A 23323-nucleotide genomic window follows, 5' to 3' on the forward strand; every position below is an offset into this window, starting at 1 on the left:
ACATTACACACACCTAGTATAAATTGCAGAGTTTATTGTCCTGTTACCACCTATAACATTTGTATGGGGTTACTCACTGAGTAATTCCAGAGGTAGGCATTCAGGAATCCAGTTTCATCCTCTAGTTTAAAACACATAACAAATGTGTGTTTTAGTGGCTCAACACCCAATGCTGTATGAAGAAAAAAAAAGTTAAATATATATATATATATTTATACTCTTCTGACATACATGATCATCTAAAAGCATTTTATTTTTAGCTACATTTAGAGGTGTTTCTAGGTCTCCAAAAGATCCAGGTCTGGAGCCCACAACATTTTGACAGCAGTGGAGTCTGCTTTGTGAGTGGTCGCTGTAAAATTACAGGTCCTCTATAGAGCCCCCAAGGGTATATTAAATCCGATTATGTAATATGTTTTTAATCCAGGAACACTGACAGAGCAGATACCTAGACTTTTAACGTGGCAGAAATTCCTGTCGGAGCAAGACGAAAAAACCTCATGTAGTACAGTCGTGGTCAAAAGTTCATATTTGCAGTGTTGACCCTTCTTTTTTAAGACCTTTGCAATCCGCCCTGGCATGCTATCAATTAACTTTTGGGCCACATAGTGACTGATGGCAGCACATTCTTGCATAATCAATGCTTGGAGTTTGTCAGAATTTGCGTCTTTTTGTTTGTCCATCCGCCACTTGAGGATTGACCACAAGTTCTTAATGGGATTAAAGGTCTGGGGAGTTTCCTGGCCATGGACCCAACATTTTATTTTGTTCCCCGAGTTTAGTTATCACTTTTGCCTTATGGCAAGGTGCTCTATCATGCTGGAAAAGGCATTGTTTGTCACCCAAATGTTCTTGGATGGTGGAAGAAGTTCATCTTGAAGGATGTGTTGGTACCGTTCTTTATTCATGGCTGTGTTTTTAAGCAAAACTGTGAGTGAGTCCACTCCCTTGGTTGAGAAGCAACCCCACAAATGCTTTACTGTTGGCATGACAAAGGACTGATGGTGGTGCTCACCTTGTCTTCTCTAGATAAGCTTTTTTCCCAGATGCCCCAAACAATCAGAAAGTGGATTCATCAGCGAAAATGACTTTACTCCAGTCCTCACCAGTCCAATCCCTGTACCTTTTGCAGAATATCAGTCTGTCCCTGATGTTTTTCCCAGAGAGGTGGCTTCTTTGCTGCCCTTCTTGACATCAGGCCATCCTCCAAAAGCCTTCGCCTCACTGTGGTTGCAGATGCACTTGCACCTGACATTCCTGAGCAAGCTCTGCACTGGTGGCACCCGATCCTGCAGCTGAATCTTTAGGAGACTGTCCTGGTTCTTGCTGGACTTTCTTGGGTGTCCTGACACATTTTTTTTACAACAATTGAACCTCTCTACTTGAGGCACTTGATGATCCAATAAATAGTTGATTTAGGTGCAATCTTACTAGCAGCAAATCCTTGTCTGGGAAGCCCTTTTTGTGCAAAGCAACGATGACAACACCTTGCAGGTAACCACGGTTAACAGAGGAAGAACAATGATTTCAAGCACCACTCTCTCCTTTCAAAGCTGTTATTCTAAGTCAATCAGCATTACAGAGTAATCTCCAGCCTTGTCCACGTCAACACCTGTGTTAACAAGAGAATCACTGACATGATGTCAGCTGATCCTTTTGGGGGAGGGCTGCAATGCAGTGGAAATGTTTTATTGGGATTAGGTTCCTTCTCATGGCAAAGTGGGACTTTGCAATTGATTGCAATTCATCTGATCACTCTTCATAACATTCTGTAGTATATACAAATTGCCATCATCTAAACTGAGGCAGCAGACTTTGTGAAAATTTATATTTGTGTAATTCTCAAAACTTGGCCATGACTGTACACCAGTACAACAACGGTCTCCAAATCTTACCACACTAAAATGTCCCATTTAAATGTCTTGTTTTCAGCTTCAAAATGTGGCGATCAATTTAGGGGGAGCTATGGTTGATGGGGTCTTTAGGGTTAATTTAATTAATTTAATAAAGTTAACTTAAGATGCAGTTAGAGGTAAAGGGGGGCAAACTAAGGGGAATCTAAATCCTGGAGGCAGTGAAGATTAACCCTGTATTTATTTATAAAAGTATTCTGTCGGTGTGCTGTGAACAAGTATGACTATGAGGGCACTATGGGATATCTGGGGGGTACAAGGCATATCAGGGTGCACAGTGGCATATAAGGGGGTATAAGGCATACTGGGGTATAAGGCATTTCTGGGGAGGACGGAGTGGCATATTTGGGGGTATAACGCATATCTGGGGAGGACGGAGTGGCATATCTGGGGGTATAAGGCATACTGGGGTATAAGGCATATCTGGGGAGGAGGGAGTAGCATATCTGGGGTATAAGGCATACTGGGGTATAAGGCATATCAGGGGGCAGTGGAATATATGGGGGTATAAGGCATATAAGGCATATGTGGGGGAGACCGCGTGGCATGTCTGGGAGGCAGCGTGGCAAGCCTGGCCTCAAATGTGCATAACTGGGGGGGGGGGGCAGGTTGGGAACTGAAAGCAAGAAATGCATTTTTATGTTTTTTTTTTATTCTGCTGTTTGTTTTTAACATCCTGTTTATTTATTAAATTATTTTAAATAAATGAAAAATGTACATTAATTTTTTTATCCGATTAATCGAAAAAATAAATTGGCCAACTAATCTATTATGGAAATAATCGTTAGTTGCAGCCCTAATTCAAATATTAGGGTCAGGTTCATTTGGTAAAACGTATCAGATGAACCATCTTAGAAAATCAGTCAACGATAGTATGGTGATATGGCGGTTGGTCAAGCAAACAGGACCATGATACCAGAGTAGCAGCATGATCAAACAAGCCAAGTCAACACACCAGAGCAGCAGCTTGGACAAACAAGCCAGACGAGGATACCAGAATAGCAGTGTGGTCAACAAAATAAATAAAAAACGGCTAAGGATACTAGATAGAACTTCAGTTAATTACTGTTTAACAATAAGATAAAATCAAAGAAGGGGTGGGGGAATCAAGGAAGGGTGAAGGCATCAGATAAAAAAAACACCACTTTGCATACACGCGCAGCATCATTACAAAGTTTGATGTCACTGTGGAAGTACTCCTACATCTGGTTTTATGATGTAAAATGTGAGCACAGTGCTCTGTTTACTTGGTTTTCACAATCATTTGCTGTGTGTTATGAATATATAAGACACTGTTTTGGTGTGCTAGAAGAAGCCTTACCTTTTGCTATTGCAGAGACGCTCCAGGAAACATCACTGCATAACGAACTAAGCGCCTCTGGGTTTCTAAGTTTTGAACAGCTGCTGCACCTATTGAAGTATGCACATATAATTAAAAAGACAACATGTTCATGATCCTTTTTAAGCAAGGAAGAAATAACAAATAATATCTATGTTATAATGTACTATATTGTTCAATATTTAAAATGGACACCTTTATCTTGAGGGAATGGTTAGAGATGTGGCTAGGAGGTAGGGCTTTACCAATACATAAATATTTATGTAACCGAGTAGAAGACTAATGTAATTTATTTACACACATTTTCTGCTATTTCTACAAAACATTTTATGACTTATATGGCTGTGATACACTCAACAAATATTTTTAACCCCAAAAAGTTGAGAAGTGGGCATCACAGAAGGAAAGAGGAACTGTTCCACCACTAGAGGAGCATTTGGAAACTATGCCGTACTAATTAACTGATCAAACAAATACATTTCTGCAATAAGCCTAAACCATCTTAAGATACAGAAATAGCAATGACACCTAGGATAAAAGTCAGAAAGCTCTGCTTTCCTGCTACATACAATATAAGCAAACCAAACCATGAGGCAATGGTGAGCCATATTTCTACATCAACATCACTATTTGGTGCTATACTACAGTGTTACATACATTTTGACTTACATGAACTTACAAATAAATACCGTATTTGCTCGATTATAAGATGACCCCGATTATAAGACGACCCCCCAAAATCTGAATATTAATTTAGGAAAAAAAGAAAAAGCCTGAATATAAGACGACCCTATAGGAAAAAAAGTAACCAGTAAATGTTAATTCATGTAAACTATGTAAACAATTTTTTTTAATAAAAGCTATGATTGAGAAAAAATATTTTGTTTTTAATTCCTTTTATTTTCCAACCTGCCCCCCAGTTATGCACATCTGCCCACAGGCTTGTCATTCTGCCCCATAAATGCCTTAAACCCCCTATTTGACACTGTGCCCCATGATATGCCTTTTAACCCTCTAAATGCCACTGTGCCCCATGATATGCCTTTTAATCCTCTATATGCCACTGTGCCCCATGATATGCCTTTTGACCCCCTATGTGCCATTCTGCCTCCAGAAATGCCTTATATCCCTATATGCCACTCTGGCATTTAGGGGGTTAAAAGGAATATTATGGGGCAGAGTGGCTTCTAGGGAGGCAGAGTGGCATATAGATGGTTAAATGGCATTTCTGGAGGCAGAGTGGCATTAAGGGGGTTAAAAGGCATTCCATAGAGCACTCTGCCTACAGAAATGCCCTATGCCCCCCATTTAACCCCCCCCCCAAAATAAATAAATAAAAAAAAAAAAAAACTTACCGGTGCAACTGACTCCCAGTGTGTTGTCCGGGCAGCGCGTAGATGTCTACGCGATTTGCGTAGACAACTTCAGCTGCAGCCGGAAGAGGGTGCGGTTAGCAGCAGGGGTTGTCTGTGTCCATCGCGCAGACCTTCCCCGGTCGTCAGAGAGAATTCCCCGGTGAGGGGAACTCTGATCTCTGACAGCCAGGGAAGGACTGCGCGATGGACGCAGACAACCCCCGTTGCTAACCGCACCTCCTTCCGTCTACACGCTGACCCGGCTACACACCGGGGACTCAGAATCAGAAGCACCGGTAAGTTGGGGGGGGGGTCAGGACAGGAGGACCCAGGATCCAGCGTTGCGGAGGATCTGGATCTTAGTCTCATAGTCAGACCTATTTGAGGTCTGATTATAAGACAACCCCGATTATAAGACGAGAGGTATTTTTCAGAGCAAATATGGTAGTCTAAAAGTCTGTATTGGTTAATTTATCATGATGTAAATAATAATATTGTAAAACATTAGAAATAGCTTACTATACATCTGACTGCATATTTGGAGTTTATAGTTACTAAAACACTCAGGGGGACATTAAAGGTATTGATATGTTGGTTAGTAAGTCTGCACCAAAATTATTTAGTTATTTAGTTCCACTGCTAATTACATTATATTTTTCTCGGCAACTTTCTTGAATGTTCAGGGTTTTTTTTTTTTATATAACTGTATTTTTAAAATATAAATGCATATAATGTACTATTAAGCAATTACAATTAATGCTAGTATTGAAGAGAAACATGGTCTTAACATACCCATAATGCCATCTGTTGCCTTGGATGAGAAATGGGCCAGAAAGATCTAACTTTAGCTCTCCTTGATTACATTTTACAGGAATTATGCTGTCAAAATGTCTAGAGAGTCTGAAAATATCCTGGAAGGTTCCACCTAATATGCAAACAGATACCAAAATTAAAGCATTAACATGTGTTTAAAACAAGTTTTTTCACATTAGTTTTACAAAATTAAATACCTTACAAGAGCAAAAATATTTATGGCAATTCATCAGCAAACCTACCTCTTTTTGTTCACAGGGCAGTAAGCCTTTTTTTTAATGGAAAGGTATTATTACCATATTCCACTTTTGAAACTGTAAACTTAAAGGTTACTAAAAAACAAAACTCTAACTACTTCCTCTTCGCAATAAACATTCTGGGAATTGGAGATGTACCCATCATTGACAGGTGTCTATTAATATACTCAATATTTTCAAAGATTTAGAAAAGTAACAAAACACAAATAGTTACTACTGTATATTTAAATGAACAAAACACAGCCATAGCATAGGTTTTAACTCACATGCAGTCACACTGACACCAAGTGGTGTTTAATAAGAAGTACATCTTACAATTTATCCATTCAGATACAGAATACTAGAAAAAGATAACCATATGATCAATAAGATAACACAAATTTTGCACTCCAATGAGAACATCAGAACTAAAATACCCTACACTTAATACTTTACCTTCTATCATAATTAATGTGTCTTCTGGATTTTGCTGTATGTCATTTTTTTTTACAAAATGAAGAACAATGTGTGTGTTTTTCTGATTGTTAGTCTCCCAAACCACAGATTGATACCAAGATGTATTCAGGACATTTGGATTTGGACTGGCATTTTGTTCATGGCCTTGAAAAATAATGTTTACTTCATCCTCATCTGGAACGTCTTGCCTATACATAACAAAAAAAGGTCAGAAATTATGTCTATTAGTGTAAGGAACTGATAAGAAGATGTATGAAAAATAAAAGCATAGTAACAGCAATTCTTATGACACAATCTCTGTGATTTTTGGTCAACTGATAAAATAATCAGGGATACAACTGCAGATGAAACAGGTTGGCAAAAAAGTGTAAATGCATAAAACAAGAATGCATTAAGAAAGCAACTAAAGCCAATGGATAAGGGGATGTTTAAAGAGGCATCCTGCTGCTAGCTAATGTTTTGTGAGATCAGCTGGATGACATTAGTACCAAAAAAGCAGGTGCTCAAGACTCATGAGTCAAATTTGGAAATATTTGGCTGTAGCAGAAGGCAGTTTGTTTGTTGTTTGTTTAGAAGGACTGGGGAGTGGTACAAGTGTTTGCAGGCAACAGTGAAGCACAAATTTGGGGCTCCATGTCTGGAATTGGTCAGGATTAAGGCTCTCCTCAATGCTGCAAAGTACAGGCAGATACTTATCCTACATGAAATAATCTCAGGGATGCATCTGATTGGCCACAACCATATTTTAACACTCTAAAAAAACACTTCCATGTAAACATGATTTTAATTTTTAAGCCATTATTTCACCTGGCTAGCGCAAAGTGCTTGACATTTTTATCATATGACAATCATCTAGGTTACCAGACTTGGTGTTATGGGGGCACAGATGTCTGCCTTGGCTTTCCTCATCTGCTTTCCCTCAATGCTCTGAGAATGATCGTCAACAGTGATTCTAGATGCTGTTGCAATGCCACTCTTACCCCTTGTGGTCTAGTGGAGAAATATTACTTTTCTGACCCCTGCTGGTCATCAAACATTCATACTTGCACCCACCCGTTCCCTTGGGTTAATGAACAAGTCCGAGAAAAGGAATAAGCTTAGGTAAAATGCTCCAACATCTTAAGCTGACTTAATGTATGCCCCAAATCTTAATTTGTGCTCATCAACATCTGGAAGCTTTGTTAATTATCCTTCAGTGGTTTTACCACTAACATTGTTAATTAGTAGCTTGATTTTTATCTTGATACTTGTGTACAGGTTTTGGCTTGTCAGACTAGATTTGCAGTCTAATATCCTAACTGGCTAGCTGAATACTGACTGCAAACTCTTCTCATCTAACAGTTGGATATATGAATCCCTGCACTGAGCTAACTTTCTCTTCCTTGCTTTCTAGCTGATTTACTTGTTCTCAGTATCTGAAGTAATGCGTATCAACAGTGTTTATAGAGAGACAACTCATTACTGACAAGAAGAGGTTTAACAAGCTGAGAAAAATGATTTGAAAATTGGACAAAACAAAATGCGTAACTTGCAATTTCTTTAAAAAAAAAAAGGCAATACGTTTATTCGAATATCTTTGAATACTGCAAAGATCTTAATATATGATGAAATATACTTACAATGATTTACATTTAGTGCAGTGAAGCTTAAAAGACTGATAGAGGTTCTGGGGTTCAAAACTTTGCAACTGTGCTCTAACACGATATTTGTTGGGAACTTTGCTTTGAATGACAGTGGTGAGTGGTGTTACCTGCCAATCTCTGTGAGCTGGAAGCACTAAATAAGGAGAAAAAAAAAAAGAGACATTAAAATCCAAGATTTAAAGCACATATACACGATATGCTTATTGTACATCTAATTCCCAAACCATGGGCATTAATATGCAGTTGCCCACCACCCTGTGTAGCTTTAACAACCTCCAAACTTCTTGGAAGGCTTCCCAAAATATTTTGGGGATTTGTGCCCATTCTAACAATACACCATTTGTGAGGTGTTTGGTACTGTTAAGGCCAAGGTTCTGTGTAGGCCCCTCAGCTCCTCTGCACAGAGGAACCATCATACTGGAAAAGAAAGGGCATTTCCCAAACTGGCACCACAAAGTAAGAAGCATACAATTGTCTAAAATGTCTTTGTATGTTTTAGCATAAATATTACCCTTCACCGGAACAAACATTATTACTTATCTACCAATTTTTACAGCATGCCCTATACAACATTCCGGTAGCGTCACGTCATAGGAACCCCGTTGCCGGCAGATAGCCACCTGATGGTCCCAAACAACGCAGACTTAACTGGATCTGGTATGGTACGCAGGTAGGCGTGACAGTGATGAGCTGCAAGAGGCGGGCACCATGTACCGTCCCCTGGCTTGTATGGCTACCCCCTTTTAGCGTACCAAATCTGGCTACCTCTGACCATCCATTTCACATTAACCCCTGGCACTCTGTGTCCTCCTTCTGTGATTTCAGCCTACAGGTTACTTTTTCCAGTTTTTGGACCTGTCTGTGCATTGCCTATTACACTCAGTACCAAACTTAACCTGCCTACACCTGAGGCTCCTTTACTGTTAAGAGTCCCTATCCACTTAGGTTGGGGTTTCCACTCCTTGTTGGGAGGCTCAGGGCTTGAGAACCTCTGCGGTGAGTGTTCATTCGGTGACAGGTAGGTAGTCTAGTCTTCTCCGGGCATCCGCCAAACTTTGCCCATCAGACTTCCAGATGCAGCCTAATTCATCACCCCTGAGAACACGTTTCCACTGCTCCAGAGTCCAGTTGATCCAAACGAACACAAAAGGTTCCAAATTGAAACAATTCCCAAGAAGACAGGTAAAATCTTCCTGGTTTTCTGAATTCTCAATGGACAAACAAGCTATAATTAATCGTGTTTTTATTAACATTTATAGTCCTGTATATTCTGCTATACTAAAACTCAGCCCAATTTTCACCCCTTAGGGGCCACACTCTATTCTTCTTTTTGTACCCTTCTAGACTAAGGCTGTTTTAAAATTTTGAGGTTAGCTATATTTGTCTTCTCTCTCATGCACTGTACCCACACAAGCTATATATTGATTTTTTCAGGACAGTAAGGGATTTGTTTACATACCATTATTCTGATCATATCATCTAATTTAATATAAGAAAATAAATAAAAATATGATGAAAAATGTTACTCATCTACAAGGAAAACCTGCTAATATTTGTCCTGAGCTTGTTATAAGGCAATAAGTACAAGTAGCGTTTTGTTATTTCAAAACAATTTTTTTTTCCCAATTCTGGTCATCCTGCCCCCATGTCCTATTTGGAAAATCTTTAAACCTGGCCAAACTGTATGTTTTTGAAAACCAGACACTCAAGGGTATTTCAAATATTGGTATTTTAACACTTTCCATGGACTAATTCTATCACCAGCATTTGTCAAAGTATATGTAGTATCTTTTTGTGTTTTTTTCCCACACAAATTGTACTTCAGGTATAAATTGACAAAATCGAGTCATCTTAAAGCTTGCTTAAAAGGGCCCTAGCTCTATAGTACATGGCGCACATTGTCGCTCTGGGGATTGATCACATGCGGCCCCTGCAGCAGCTTTCAGTGTTGCTAATTGCAATCGATATTGAGGCGTTATAGCAACACAGTTTAGGTGAAGAAATCGATTTTTGATCACTTCCTATGCTCATTTAATGCCAGGCCTGGTATGCCATCGGTCCTTAAGGGGTTCAAGTCATCCATTTCATTGCACTACCTGTCTACGAAGTGAATTCCATGTTTTTATTGTTCTCTTTCTCCTGCTTTAGGTGAAAACTTCTCTCATTAGCTAATAGCTTTTTGTCCTTTGCACAATCCTGTTAATGAACTAGTGACCATATGACAAACAGCCTGCTTACTAGCATCTCGAGCCAAACTTTTGCACAATAGAAAATATTTCTTGCTTCATAAAAGCCTGCTTACTACCATCTCAAGCTATGCTCCGGCAAGATAGAAAGGTTTTCCTGAATTATAACAACCTGCTTACTACATCTCACGCCAAGTTCTTGCAAGATAGAAATGCTTTCCTGTATCATAAAAGCCTGCTTACTACATCAAGCCAAGCAAGCCCTTGCAAGATAGAAAAGCTTTTCTGCATTATAAGAAACAGCCCACTTACTACCATTTCATGGCAAGCTCTTACAAGATAAAAAACTTTCCTGCATCATAACAAACAGTCTGATTCTTACCACCTTAAACCAAGCTCTTGCAAGATAGAAAAGAGTTCTTGCGTCATAACAAACAGCCTGCTTACTACCACCTCAACCCAAGGTCTTACAAGACAGAAAAATCTTTCCTGCACCATAGCAAGAAACATGCTTATTACTATATCACACTCTTGCAAGAGAGAAAAGATTTAGACGACTATGCCAGATTTGCAAGCAAGTTTCCTAATTCATATTTTGTATGATTATGCATGTTTTCCTGTATACATTGATCAACATTACGACCACTGACTGGCGAAGTGAACAACACTGATATTATCATCATGACATGGATCATGAATGGGGTACTAGCATCACAAACAATCTTTGCAGTACTGCTATAAGATAAATTTAGGTGATATTTAAAATGAAATTTATATTATAGAAAGGTAATGAGACAAGCCTGGTTTCTAAAGAAACAATCATAGTAGAAAAGTATGTCTTGTTCCTTCATCATTACTTTACATCATCTAACAGGAGCCCTACCACAATAGAACTTTGAAAAGTTTATTTCAGATAAATGTACAACCTGCTGTGCAGTCTGCTTTTTACTGTGATCTTTAAATCCATTAATGATCTTATACCTGTCACAGAGAGCTCCTGGTGTCTCTCCAGAACACCAAAGGGCAACAACTCTTGGCCTGTATGTAAGATTAAAGGGAAAAAAACATAACACCTTCATAAGATGTCTTCATATAGCTTGTGATTAATTTTTTTTATCCCTACTCGGGTTATCATGACAACATACCCCATTCAATTTATATACACACACACAAGCAAATAACTTGTAGCAGGTATTTTCAGCATTGTCTTAATGTTTTTATTGTTTGTTTCCCTGAACAGAACAGATTTAAATATGTTAACCTCTCTGGGACCAGGAGTGTGTACTATAATACTATAAAGTCTGGAGGGTTTTTTTTTGCCATACGTTTAATAAAATCAGTTTTCTATTTTCCGTATTTGACATACCCACGCATATCAGAGTTGTTTGAGGACAAGAAGGGTCTTCTATGGAAATCATAGAAACATACAAAACAAAAATAATTATTAGATGAGTGCAGGAAAGGTTTTTATGAAAAATACTGTTATAATGCAAAGTTAGGGCTAAAGGGTATTGGTACACTTTTTTAAAGTTTGTATTTTTTATTAATACATTTTGCACATATCCCAATAGAATGTTATTTTATTTTCTTTCCTTTAAAGTATTTCAATGTATTTTTCAAATTTATTGTAAGCTGCTTTGATTTAATTTGTTTCCAAGATCACCAAGGGGAAAGCTAGAGGCCTAATTAGGAATGGTCCAGTGAGAACACCTGCCAGAGGACCTAGAGTACATCACTAGAGCTATTCCTCCCCAAATTTCTTACTTACCACAGTTCAGGAAAGGATCTCCTCAAAAGATTTCAGCGTTATTTAACAAATCCAGTCATGGGTGATTTTTCAGCCTCTTAACTATGCAATAGGAAGGATGACCCTGACAAGATTCTCATGTAAGAGTCATGGTGATGTAAAATTACAGAGCTGAGCTTTCTGACAAAGTAAGAACACTGACGTCACGATACCAGATGCAGATTTAATGAGAACAGAATGAATCTTGGTGGACCTTTGTAATAATGTTTTGTGGAGACACACAAGAGGGGGAAAGCCTGTTATCCTAGGGGATTTTGTTTCGAGTCCTGTGGCATCCATTGCATCCGATTCCTCAGAAAGCATCTGGCCAGACATTAGTGGCCACGCCAATCTAAAGAAACTGGTTCTGAATTTCCCTCAAATATGATTGTAAAATTGTATCTACAACTCAAACTCTGTTTTGCAAACATTCTCCCTGGCATGCAAATTAGGAAGGGCCCTATGTAATCATTGACACATTGGGCACACCAATTTTACAAGTTTGGAGGTCTAACCGCAAAAAGCTAGAAGGCAGCATGGACAGTTTGGTAACAGAATATACCGTCTTATATTAATTTGTATGTGTACTGTTTGTTTGTTTAGCTTCTGAATAAATATTGTTACATTGCCGAAAACAAGGTGTATGGACTTTACACAATGTAGTCAATGGTTATTAGTAGCATAACAACTTGCAATGCAATACATAGCTTTAAAAATAAAATCATGTACAAAATGTTACAGCAAGTGTGCCACCTTCCAAAAGATTACCTGAGCAAGTCTTAAATGTATTAATCATGGTATTATAAATAACCTTTATAAGAGGCACAGCGAAAATGCCACCATTTTGCCAGAAGCCTGCACTTTGTTTCCTTATCATTAAAGCACACTGATTAGCACCTGATAAAAGGACACATTCAATTTCAACAAACTACTGTAACTTCAGGATTGTAACATGACATTCATGCAGAGAGCCACTTGCTACAAAACAATGTTATCTTATCTTGTAAAACACATTCAGTTTGTTTGATTTTTCTGTCTAATCAAGTATGGACATGAAAAGATTTTATTTGCTTTAACATCCTGCGCACAAAAGGTTATTTGACGCCAACAAAATTGTACGCCAACAAAATGTTTAATTGAATGTTCACATTTAATGTGCAGTGAAAATAATTATGGTGGTCCAAAAGAAAAACCACAACTTAATGTTTTAATCTATGCTTTACTCGAAACTAAATGAACATTAGAAAACTATCAGCAATCACTATAGAACAATCGGTACCTAAAACCCTCACATTGTTTCTTGTAAGCTGCACTAGGAAAATGGTGTTAGCCACCGATCACTAAAGTAGCTCTAGTATCTAAGGGGAACTGTCTTATTTTGTGTTATGCTATATGATGCTATAGCATGAGACGTACCATAAATAACAAAACATTATGGGTTTAATCACTGTATTCAATTAAGGTTTTATTTCAGTCACCAGATCACAAATCCCAAGAGTAAAGTAGTCATCTTTAAATCAAAACATCATAATACTACACTGAATGAAAATAGAGAATGCACAGTGTAACTAGTTTTAATAAATGGATTTAATTAACGATAGCTGATGAGAAGATGAAAATAACTTGCACTACGTATATCTTAATGCAACATACAAGTATTTTGTCAAACTTGAATGATGCGCCTCTTTATTATCCAGCACTCCTGGCAAAGAGAACAAAAGAAACAACATCTATTCATATATTCTAAAGATTTTTGTTTTAAAATAATTTGATTACCTAATGGTGTTTTGAACACATCTGCTGATTCACAAGATGACATATCTTCCAAATTTTGAAAGTCCTTCTTATCCACAGACTCTAGAAATCTTTACATAAAACACAGTTAAATTTAAAAACAAATCTCATGTTTTTGCTTCTTTCTAAATACATTTTCCATATCTATTTTTGTGTATGTATTGTTTGGATTTCTTCTTTTTACTTGTGAAAACGCTGGGATTCTTTAAGATTTGGGGCAAAGTACATGCAAGGTATTAGTACCCCACAGTAAACGCTAGCACTAAAAATAATATATACAATGGCCAACAGGAGGATACTCGGCAACCACCGAAGAAGATGGTTACTCACTGCTTTACAATTAACAATACGAGGATTGACACACCAGCACTTTAAAAGCGAAAATCACAGTATAACAGTTATGAACGTTATTATGTTTAAATTAGATCTCAGGAGAGCAAGAAAAAGAAAGATATGGGAATTCAGACATATTGACTTGTTTGACACACTAAACACAGGCCTAAATCTGAGATCATATGTCCCATTATGATACAAATTGTGTGACACTGTCTTACACATAAAAAAAAACATCTTAAGCTCATTTTAGCACACTGAGTAAACTAAAATGTAATTTCTCAACTCGTCTTGACGCAATATCCCTAAAATCATCTGATAAATGAAGTTAGAGACAAACTTCAGCTTAAGTTTTTTTTGTGGACATCAGCGAGCCTTCCTGATGACTGAGCGGAAATTAAGAAATTATTCTCCTAGTATTGCTTTGGTATTTCTCAGGCATCTTGCCTGGAAATGTAAAGATACAATTCACATAATGTGGAAAATGCTATTGTAAGACCAGGACATACTCCAAATGTGGATGAAAAAAATAAACTTTTTTATTCATACATACACATCTTCACTGAATGCAAAATATTACTTTTGTTCAAGTAATTAAATGTGATGCGTTTTAAAGAAATAAAAAAAAAGTTTCCTATGAAATGGTCTTTAAAAATGTGTTAACAGGTAGAACAACAAAATCTAATTCAGGAACACTTACTTCTGTAGTGTTTGGGCATCATAATTATTTTCTGGAAGAACGGTAATTCCTCGACCATAAGAAGTACCCCCATGCAGATAAAATTCCAGATATGACCCATTTGGTTGATTTCCACTGTTGACTGTATGCAGCTTCGTATGAACACTATGAATTACAATGTAGCTTCCAATCTAAACAAGGGAAATAGAATATATTTAAAATGTTACCATTTTTGTAGTATGGCAAACAAAACTGTGCAAAAGAAACTTCTCAAGTCAACAAATATAAAAATGTATTTATAGAGATGTACTATATTTGATTAAAACAGTAAACCTAGAGAATCCTAAGTAATATAGAAAATAGTGTATGGAACTAATGGCATTTCAAAACATATACCAAATAATTTTAATCTGGTAGTCAGATAAATAGAAAGATATTCTACATTTTTACATCACTGATATATACACACAACAATGTTACAGGATTCTACAGCAGACATCTGTTTTTAATTTTTTACACCACAAAGGGGCAGCATCGTCTCACTTCAAATCCTTATAATTATTCAATTAAACTACACAAAGAAAAAATAATTTTATAAAGTTGTGAAAATGCATTTCCTGTCTTGACAGAGCAAAGAGAAAAGATGTCCTTTATTTTCCATAATGTATACATGTGTTAATTTATGTTATCTCCCTTCTCAACACCCCACCCTTATAAGAGCTGCCTGAACCAAACAGAAAACTAAGCAGGCAAACTCCCAAATAGGGGTTTCATATAAAAATCATGTTTTTATTCAATGCGTAGACACTATTAATTAGACTAAAATTGTAGGATTCAGGGAAGTATCCTGTCCTATAATAGATAACCTATATGTTTGCTAAAATATATTTTTATAACTTTGTTGTACAGTGCTGTGGAATCTGAACAACCAACAACTGCTACAAATTATGGGATTTGCGATGTGGTGGAAACACGAGATTTGTATCATGGATGTGCAGCCGACAAACCTGCAGCAACCACATGATGCCATCACATCCATATGGACCAAAATCTCTGAGGAATTCATGCCACGAAGAATGAAGGCAGTTCTGAAAGCAGAAGGGGGTTCAACTGGTACTAGCAAGGTGTACCTAATAAAAGGGGCCAGTGAGTACACCCCTCACATTTTTGTTTTTATTTTATTATATCTTTTCATGTGGCAACACTGAAGAAATGCTACAATGTAAAGTAGTGAGTGTACAGCCTGTATATTGGTCTAAATTTGCTGTCCCCTCAAAATAACTCAACACACAGCCATTAATGTCTAAACCTCGGCAACAAAAGCGAATACACCCCTAAGTGGAAATGTCTAAATTGGGCCAAATTAGCCATTTCCCCTCCCAGGTGTCATGTGACCCGTTAGTGTTACAAAGTTTCAGGTGTGAAGGGGGAGCAGGTGTGTTAAATTTGGTGTTATCGCACTCACACTATCTCATACTGGTCACTGGAAGTTCAACATGGCACCTCATGGCAAAGAACTCTCTGAGGATCTGAAAAAAAGAATTGTTGCTCTACATAAAGATGGCCTGGGCTATAAGAAGATTGCCAAGACTCTGAAACTGAGCTGCAGCGGTTTGCTCAGGACAGGTTCCACTCTGAACAGGCCTCGCCATGGTCGGCCAAAGAAGTGGAGTGCACGTGCTCAGCGTCATATCCAGAGATTGTCTTTGGGAAATAGACGTATGAGTGCTGCAGCCTGTCAGTGCTCAGACCACACAATGCAGACTGCATCAAATTAGTCTGCATGGCTGTCCTCCCAGAAGGAAGCCTCTTGTAAAGATGATGCACAAGGAAGGCCACAGTTTGCTGAAGACAAGCAGACTAAGGACATGGATTACTGGAACCATGTCCTGTGGTCCGATGAGACCAAGGTCTCTAATATCCACCAGCTCCGTGATGTCGTCATGGAGGAGTGGAAGAGGACACCAGTGGCAACCTGTGAAGCAACAGTGTATCTTCTCTTGCTCTGCCCAGGAACAAAGCGGAGTCATGTGATGTGATGTCACTTCCCGTGACTCCGCTGTGTTCCTGGGTGGAGCAAGAGAAGAGACGCTGTGAGGGAGCAACTCGAAGGCAGCCTTGCGAGACTGCGCAAGAAATCTGCAGTTCAGGGAAGGAGGTGGGCGTGATTTGTGGCGGGAGCTGGCGGAATTGACCACAAATGTGGCGGGATTGGGCACACATGTTGCGGGAGTGGGCGGGATTGGACAAAAAATCAGCGGGTGTGGGAGCGGAAGCTGGATTAAAAAAGCAGTCCCGCGCAGGTCTCTAGAGTATACTTACTTTTGTGATATATATCTATATATATATATATATATATATATATATATATATATATATATATATATATACACAGTCTATGGATAGTTACCAGCACTCTATGTCTTTTTCCAATAAATACAAATTCCTCTTTTGCAGGTCATTGTTTCAGTCTTTATTTCACTTTCATCAGGGGTCTTGTTGCCTTGTTACCTAGCACCAGGCTACAACAGAATTGGTTTGGAGTGCAATAGCATATTATTGGTTTTTTTATATATATATCTATATCTATCTATCTATATATATATCTATATATATCTATATACACACACCTTTGTATGCAAGTTCTAATACACTGCTTAAGTGACGGAGCCACAAAAAATAAATGGGTGCCAGACTATTTACAATTAGAGGTTACAATTTGGCCCATATAAGAGTTCAATATGAGTAGTAGCTCCATAACCTTTTTGTGAACTATATAGACATAGTTAAGTTTATAGAAATTATAACTTTTTCTGCTTTGGTTTCCTGCACCATGGAGAACCAGAGGCCCTGTTCATGGCCATCTGTACAAATTCCAAAAAGAAAAGACGTTATCAGAGCAGACTCATGAACGAACCTTTGATTTTGCAACATACTTTATTTTGCTAGTAACAGAGAAGCAGAGCCCGCATAGCAAAAGTTGTAACTCTTTACAATGTGAGGCATGGAAAATACTTAAAGTCATATATATATATATATATATATATATATATATATATATATATATATATATATATATATAAAACATTATCACTTCAAAAAATATTTGGCTGTTCCAAAACTGGTGTGATTGGGTTGCACATTGTACTGCTTTATCCAATATGTATTAATAACCTTTTTAACATACATTATTTACCCTAAATTCACAGACAGACCCTCACAATCTACAAGGCACTGTGCTTTATGTACTTATAGATGTACAATAGATGCATTGCATTACTTGTCAATAATGGACAGACCAACATGCTAAATGTCAGATGACATCCACAGCAATAAAAAATATCAACAGGAACTATTGAGAAGCAATGCACGTGCTGTGGTTGATGTTGGTTTGAAGTACACTTAGTTTATAAACCTTTACGTAATATGCATAAATACACAATATAGCATCTTCAGAGTGCTAAATTTCAGTGTTGGCATCTCGATTTGCATTGTTGCCCTCTGTGGGCACAAACCCATTAGCTTATATTTTGACTTCAAGTAAGTTTGCCTCCTAATTTTCCATGGTTTGCTGATTGACTATATGAACATGAGTTTAGACATGCTCCCCAACATGGTAATCACTACATGTTAATAGCCTTGCACAAAGAATCAATACCAACTAGTAATATACTTGCAGGGCAAAGTGCGAGTGCAGGGCAAAGTGCGAGTGCAGGGCAAAGTGCGAGTGCAGGGCAAAGTGCGAGTGCAGGGCAAAGTGCGAGTGCAGGGCAAAAAAAAAAATCCTGGCTCCTAGATTCAAAACAAATTTGTCAAGCCCTGCCTTACACGTTCCTTTACAGAACAATTTTCATACCATGTGATAAACAGGTGGAAAAGGCTCTATTCACAATCAGTTCTCAGACCAAGCTAAAAAGAACCCTCTTTCTACCACGTGTTTCATCTCCTAAGTGGCTTCATCAAGGTGTATCAGATAATGTGCCTGGCACGTCATGGCATTAAGCCCTGAACAATCAACGTGCCAGGCACGTCATGAAAAAAGAGTCAGTTAACGACAATTGACTTGTAAGGCACCTCAGAACTTTCAACGGTGTTGCAGGAATGCCTCGATGTCTGGGAGAGGGGCCACACAGGTAAATTGAATTGGCCCGCTTCAAAGTCGTCTCAAATAGGACATAGGGCAGAATTTTCAACATGTCAAAATTTTAAGTTGAAAAACGGAATTGTGCATGCCCCAAACGTGGCCCATTCCCCTAGAAATAAACTGACAAACCTATGCCTAGAGGAGTAAAATAATTTTCAAACAAATGTGAGAAAAGGTGCCCTTTTTCCACAATTTTTCATATTTTATATTCTTATAGTAAATTATACGATAGAATCAAAATAACGACATCTAAAGAAAGCCTTTCTTGTCCTGAAAAAAAAAACAACAATATATAACATGCGTGGGTACACTAAATGGGAGAGATGAAAATTACAGCTGAAAACGCTTACCGCAAAAGTGTTAAAACAGCCTTGGTCACGAAAGGGTACAAAAAGAAAAAAACCCCCAAAAAAAACACAAAAAACAGCTTGGTCCCCCTTCAATCCCAGGAATTTTTGGTACCTCACGTCCCGGAGCAATTTTGCCATTTTTGCGCTGTGTCGGTTCAGCGATTATTCTCTTTTCCTGCTAATAGTGTACCCATGTAAACTATATATTGTTTTTTCAAGGAGAGATAGAGCTTTCTTTTGATACCATAGTTGGATGATTAGCTGAAAATTTAGAATGAGAAATTTAGTAAAAACTAGCGAAAATTAGAAAAAAACACCTATTTTTTTTTTTTTTTACATTTTCCCTCTGAATCTTCATAAAATTAGGTAAAGTGATGGAAAATCCCCTCCAAGTTTATCAATTCAGGTGTACCTAATTTATATAGATTCTGCATAGTTTCCCAGCACTTATAGGGAACATACTATAAGGTGTACATTTTTTGTAGAATTTAATGCTTATGGCTTAACGGGTTTGGGGGTTGTGAACAGGGGCAGGAGGGTTATATTGGGTAGATGTTGTGCTAGGGCGGCAATGGGATGTAAGGGTTTTTTTAAAAAATATATCTTTTATTAATTGTTGTTGTATTTTTTTTATATATATATATATATATATATTAAAAAAAAAACGGTTAGGAGGTCCTCTTAGGGCAATGCCGGCTTCTGCTGTTAGGGGGGAGTCCAGGCAGTCAAACGACAGCCTGATCTCCTGTGCAGCGGCAGGGATGCATTTTTTGGACATATCGGTATGTCCATAGGGGACTGAAGGGGTTAAAGGGTTTAACCCTTCTTTCTGGTTCCAGTGCGGTCATGAGATGATGACATCATATCTGCTTCCTATGTTGTTTCTTGCTGACTGAAGGCATGTCTCCATTTTCTCCATTTGCCACCATCACACTGCTGTTCAGAATATCTCAAAGAGACGGGTATCTTTTTGATAGTGTTCTCTATTATATAATTTATATCCTACACACAATCACAGTGAAAAGCATTACATCCGATTTATAAGACGCTATTTCATTACTGCAGCACAGGAGGGAGTTCTATGGTATTTAGTATACAATATATTTTAACCATTTTTTTTGTTTGTTTTTTTTGGGTGAAATCTTTTTTTTACTATACTCTATTATTATGGAGGGATATAACTTAAACACTCTCACAAGTGAAAACAGAGAAATACCATTATAATATATTACTTTCTTAAAATTAAGCACAAATATGCCCTTCTTAAATCAGAAACTGAAGCGATCTTGTTCCCTAAGGGGGTACACACCTGGCTTTAACACTTCCCTAATGTAGAACCAAGTGATATTGCCTAAGCTATGGTGAAGGTCTTTAGGATCTTACTCTATGCATCATATTATGAAATGCACCTTAAGATAGGACATTATGCCTATTATTCGCCAGTACGTCTGATGTGTATGGGTCTACAAGACACCGCAGACTGCCCAAATGCCGTAGTGGGGACGCTGATCTATATCATTCTATGTGGACATGCCCCGTCATTCAAAACTTTTGGGAGGCTGTGAAGAGGTTTGGTTTAAGTTTAAAATGTCCCTTGACTACGCTCTCCCCGCAATTGCCGGTCCTTGCTGTTACACAGGCCCTTTCCCAATACGTAGCAAGCTCACACAAGTTATCCTAGGAGCAGCTAGAAAACCCATTCTCTACCAGTGGATACATTCAGATCCCCCATCTCTAGCACTGCTCAAAGTTAAGTTATCACCTCTTTCGTATGAACTGCTTGGATACCCTTACTTGACAAAAAGAAAAACATTGCAACATTAGACATTGACATACAACATAAAATTAAAAGCATATTAGAATTGACCGATTGTTACTGTAGACAAATACTGGCGGTGAAACCTCCAATATCTCTGCCTGGACATTCCTGATATTGTAGACATGGATGACTGGACTTATAGCTATCTTTAGGAGTTGATGATAACAGACCTCATGACATAAACAATACCTTTGGGGGGTATGGTAATGTTGTTTGGTTTAACCCCTTAATGACAAAGCCCATACATGTACGGGCTCAAAATGCATTGTTTTTAATGGCTTTAGGGACCGCCCATTGTCCTTAAGGGGTTAAGTAAATGGACCATGTGAAAATGTCACATTCTTCAATGTTACTTCTTTCAGATGGTGACAGCTGTTAATTAATCTTTGTAATATTCTCTATTTTCGTTTACTGTCAAGTAAAGCTGGACGACAAAGTGAGCTGTTTGTGCTGTCCTATCTAGTGGTGGACACATCTATGTGATTAACTCTCTGTAAACAGCATTAGCAATACTTGCACAAACAAAAAAAGACTTACTTAAAGTATTACCATGGGATATTACCTTTATGGATTTTGCAGTTTCCACATGATTATCATAAACCAAAATATCCACTGTCAGATTTTGCAGCTGGCGGATGAAATCCCTGTCACCTTCAATGGCCTCTTCTTCAACACAAACCTTCCAGGTAGGGGACACACACTTGGTACCATCCCACACCTACAAATAAAAAAACATATATGTAGGTTTCAGGCATGAGGGTTTGTTATACAGAACATGACAAATGTGTCAGGGTCGGTCAGGAGCGACAGGTGAGGAGCGGAGACCAGTATGCAGGAATAATAACTAGGCGAGGTACTAGTAGATCAGTCCCAAATAGGGTAATCAAGAGCAAATAGGGACACAGTGATCAATATATGATTCAGTCATTACTTGCACAATAATTTTACCTTTCTCTGAATATACACCATTAACTACAACCCATTCAACTACTAAAATCCAAACTCTAATATATTGAGTCTTACTGAAATCTCAAAAAGCTATACATACTCCTTCTCCCTGGTCTATCATTCTAATTACAGAGTCAAAATCATAAATGAGGTTAGTTTGAGAAGCTCACCCTGCAGTAAACCAATAATCTACCTATTTGATCACTCTTTCTCCTATTTAGAGACAGAATCTGAGCTTTAAGGGTACTGAGAGTGTTTGGACATCCCAATGTCAAACTCCCTTGTCAAATCTATTATCTTGTACTGAGCACATAGCATTTTATTTTAAATCCGTTATTGTGAGAAAGCAAGGGGATTCAGGTTTGTGAACCTGTTAAATGACACCTTCATGTCACAACTGGTACAAGCACCAACTAGAAAGGATTCTTGTCTGGATCTGGTGATAACAAACAATGTTGATCTTTTGTCTAACATTCAAGTGGGGGAGCACTTGGGAAATAGTGATCATAATATGGTGTCTTTTGAAATAAACAAAAAAGAAATTGCCCATGAGGAATACTAAAACGTATAATTTTAAGAAGGCCAATTTACAACTTTACAGCTTTACAACTTATTGGCTGGCATAAACTCTTCAGTGATAAAAACACTGAGGAAAAAATGAGTATTTTCAAACAAATATTAGCAGGGTACACTTCTCAGTATGTACCACTAGGAAATAAATATAAAAGAAACAAATTGAAACCAATGTGGCTTAGTGGGGACGTTAAGCAGAAAATTAAATATAAGAAAATGGCTTTTACAGCATTTAAATCAGACAAATCAGAGGCATCCTATATAAGATATAAGGAAGCCAATAAAGCATGCAAAAAGGTGATTAGATGAGCTAAACTAGAAAATAAGAGAGTGATTGCCAAAGAGAGCAAAACTAACCCCAAAAAAATCTTTAAGTACATAAATTCTAAAAAACGTAGGTTCAATAAAAACAGAGATGGGAGTGTTGATTAAGGAGGACCAGGAAAAAGCAGAAACTTTAAATAACTATTTTTCCTCAGTATATATTAAGGAGGAACCTATGGCAATGGATATATATAGGACTACTGGAAAATAATTTGCAATCAAACTGTGATTGGATGGCTCAGGACAAGGTGCTGCAGCAACTAAAGAAAGTTAATATTAACAAAGCTCCGGGGCCTGACGGTATTCACCCACGAGTACTTAAGGAGCTGAGTCAGGAAATAAGTGAACCTCTGTTTCTAATCTTTCGGGATTCTTTTTTTTCAGGAATTGTACCAGAGGATTGGAGGAAGCCAGATATGGTTCCTATATTCAAAAAGGGTTCAAACTATGTGTTGGGGTAAATACAAAGTATGTATATCTGTAATTAATATGTGCTTGATTAAGTTTATGTGTGTATATATGTATGTATGATAGCTGCAAGCCACTTAGGGGGGAAGTAACAGGAAAGACAGCTGTAAGAAGATTTCACACCTACATACTATGTAGAGAAG

The 23323-nt window shown here is 37.8% G+C and overlaps 1 protein-coding gene across 3 annotated transcripts in view; it reads right to left on the bottom strand.

Annotated features, from left to right (window-relative positions):
• The window catches only part of POT1 (protection of telomeres 1), a 49737-nt gene that overhangs the window by 5487 nt on the left and 20927 nt on the right, over positions 1 to 23323 (bottom strand). For all 3 annotated transcript variants that reach the window (XM_053462110.1, XM_053462111.1, XM_053462112.1), the window contains 9 exons: positions 21430 to 21585; positions 14576 to 14745; positions 13525 to 13613; positions 10944 to 11000; positions 7753 to 7909; positions 6113 to 6321; positions 5400 to 5532; positions 3235 to 3323; positions 78 to 172 (listed from right to left, as the gene is read on the bottom strand). In XM_053462110.1, the coding sequence (XP_053318085.1) occupies positions 78 to 172; positions 3235 to 3323; positions 5400 to 5532; positions 6113 to 6321; positions 7753 to 7909; positions 10944 to 11000; positions 13525 to 13613; positions 14576 to 14745; positions 21430 to 21585 (1155 nt within the window). The remainder of the gene's footprint in view (positions 1 to 77; positions 173 to 3234; positions 3324 to 5399; positions 5533 to 6112; positions 6322 to 7752; positions 7910 to 10943; positions 11001 to 13524; positions 13614 to 14575; positions 14746 to 21429; positions 21586 to 23323) is intronic.

This window comes from Spea bombifrons, chromosome 4 (assembly GCF_027358695.1).
Source record: "Spea bombifrons isolate aSpeBom1 chromosome 4, aSpeBom1.2.pri, whole genome shotgun sequence".
Lineage (NCBI taxonomy): Eukaryota > Metazoa > Chordata > Amphibia > Anura > Pelobatidae > Spea > Spea bombifrons.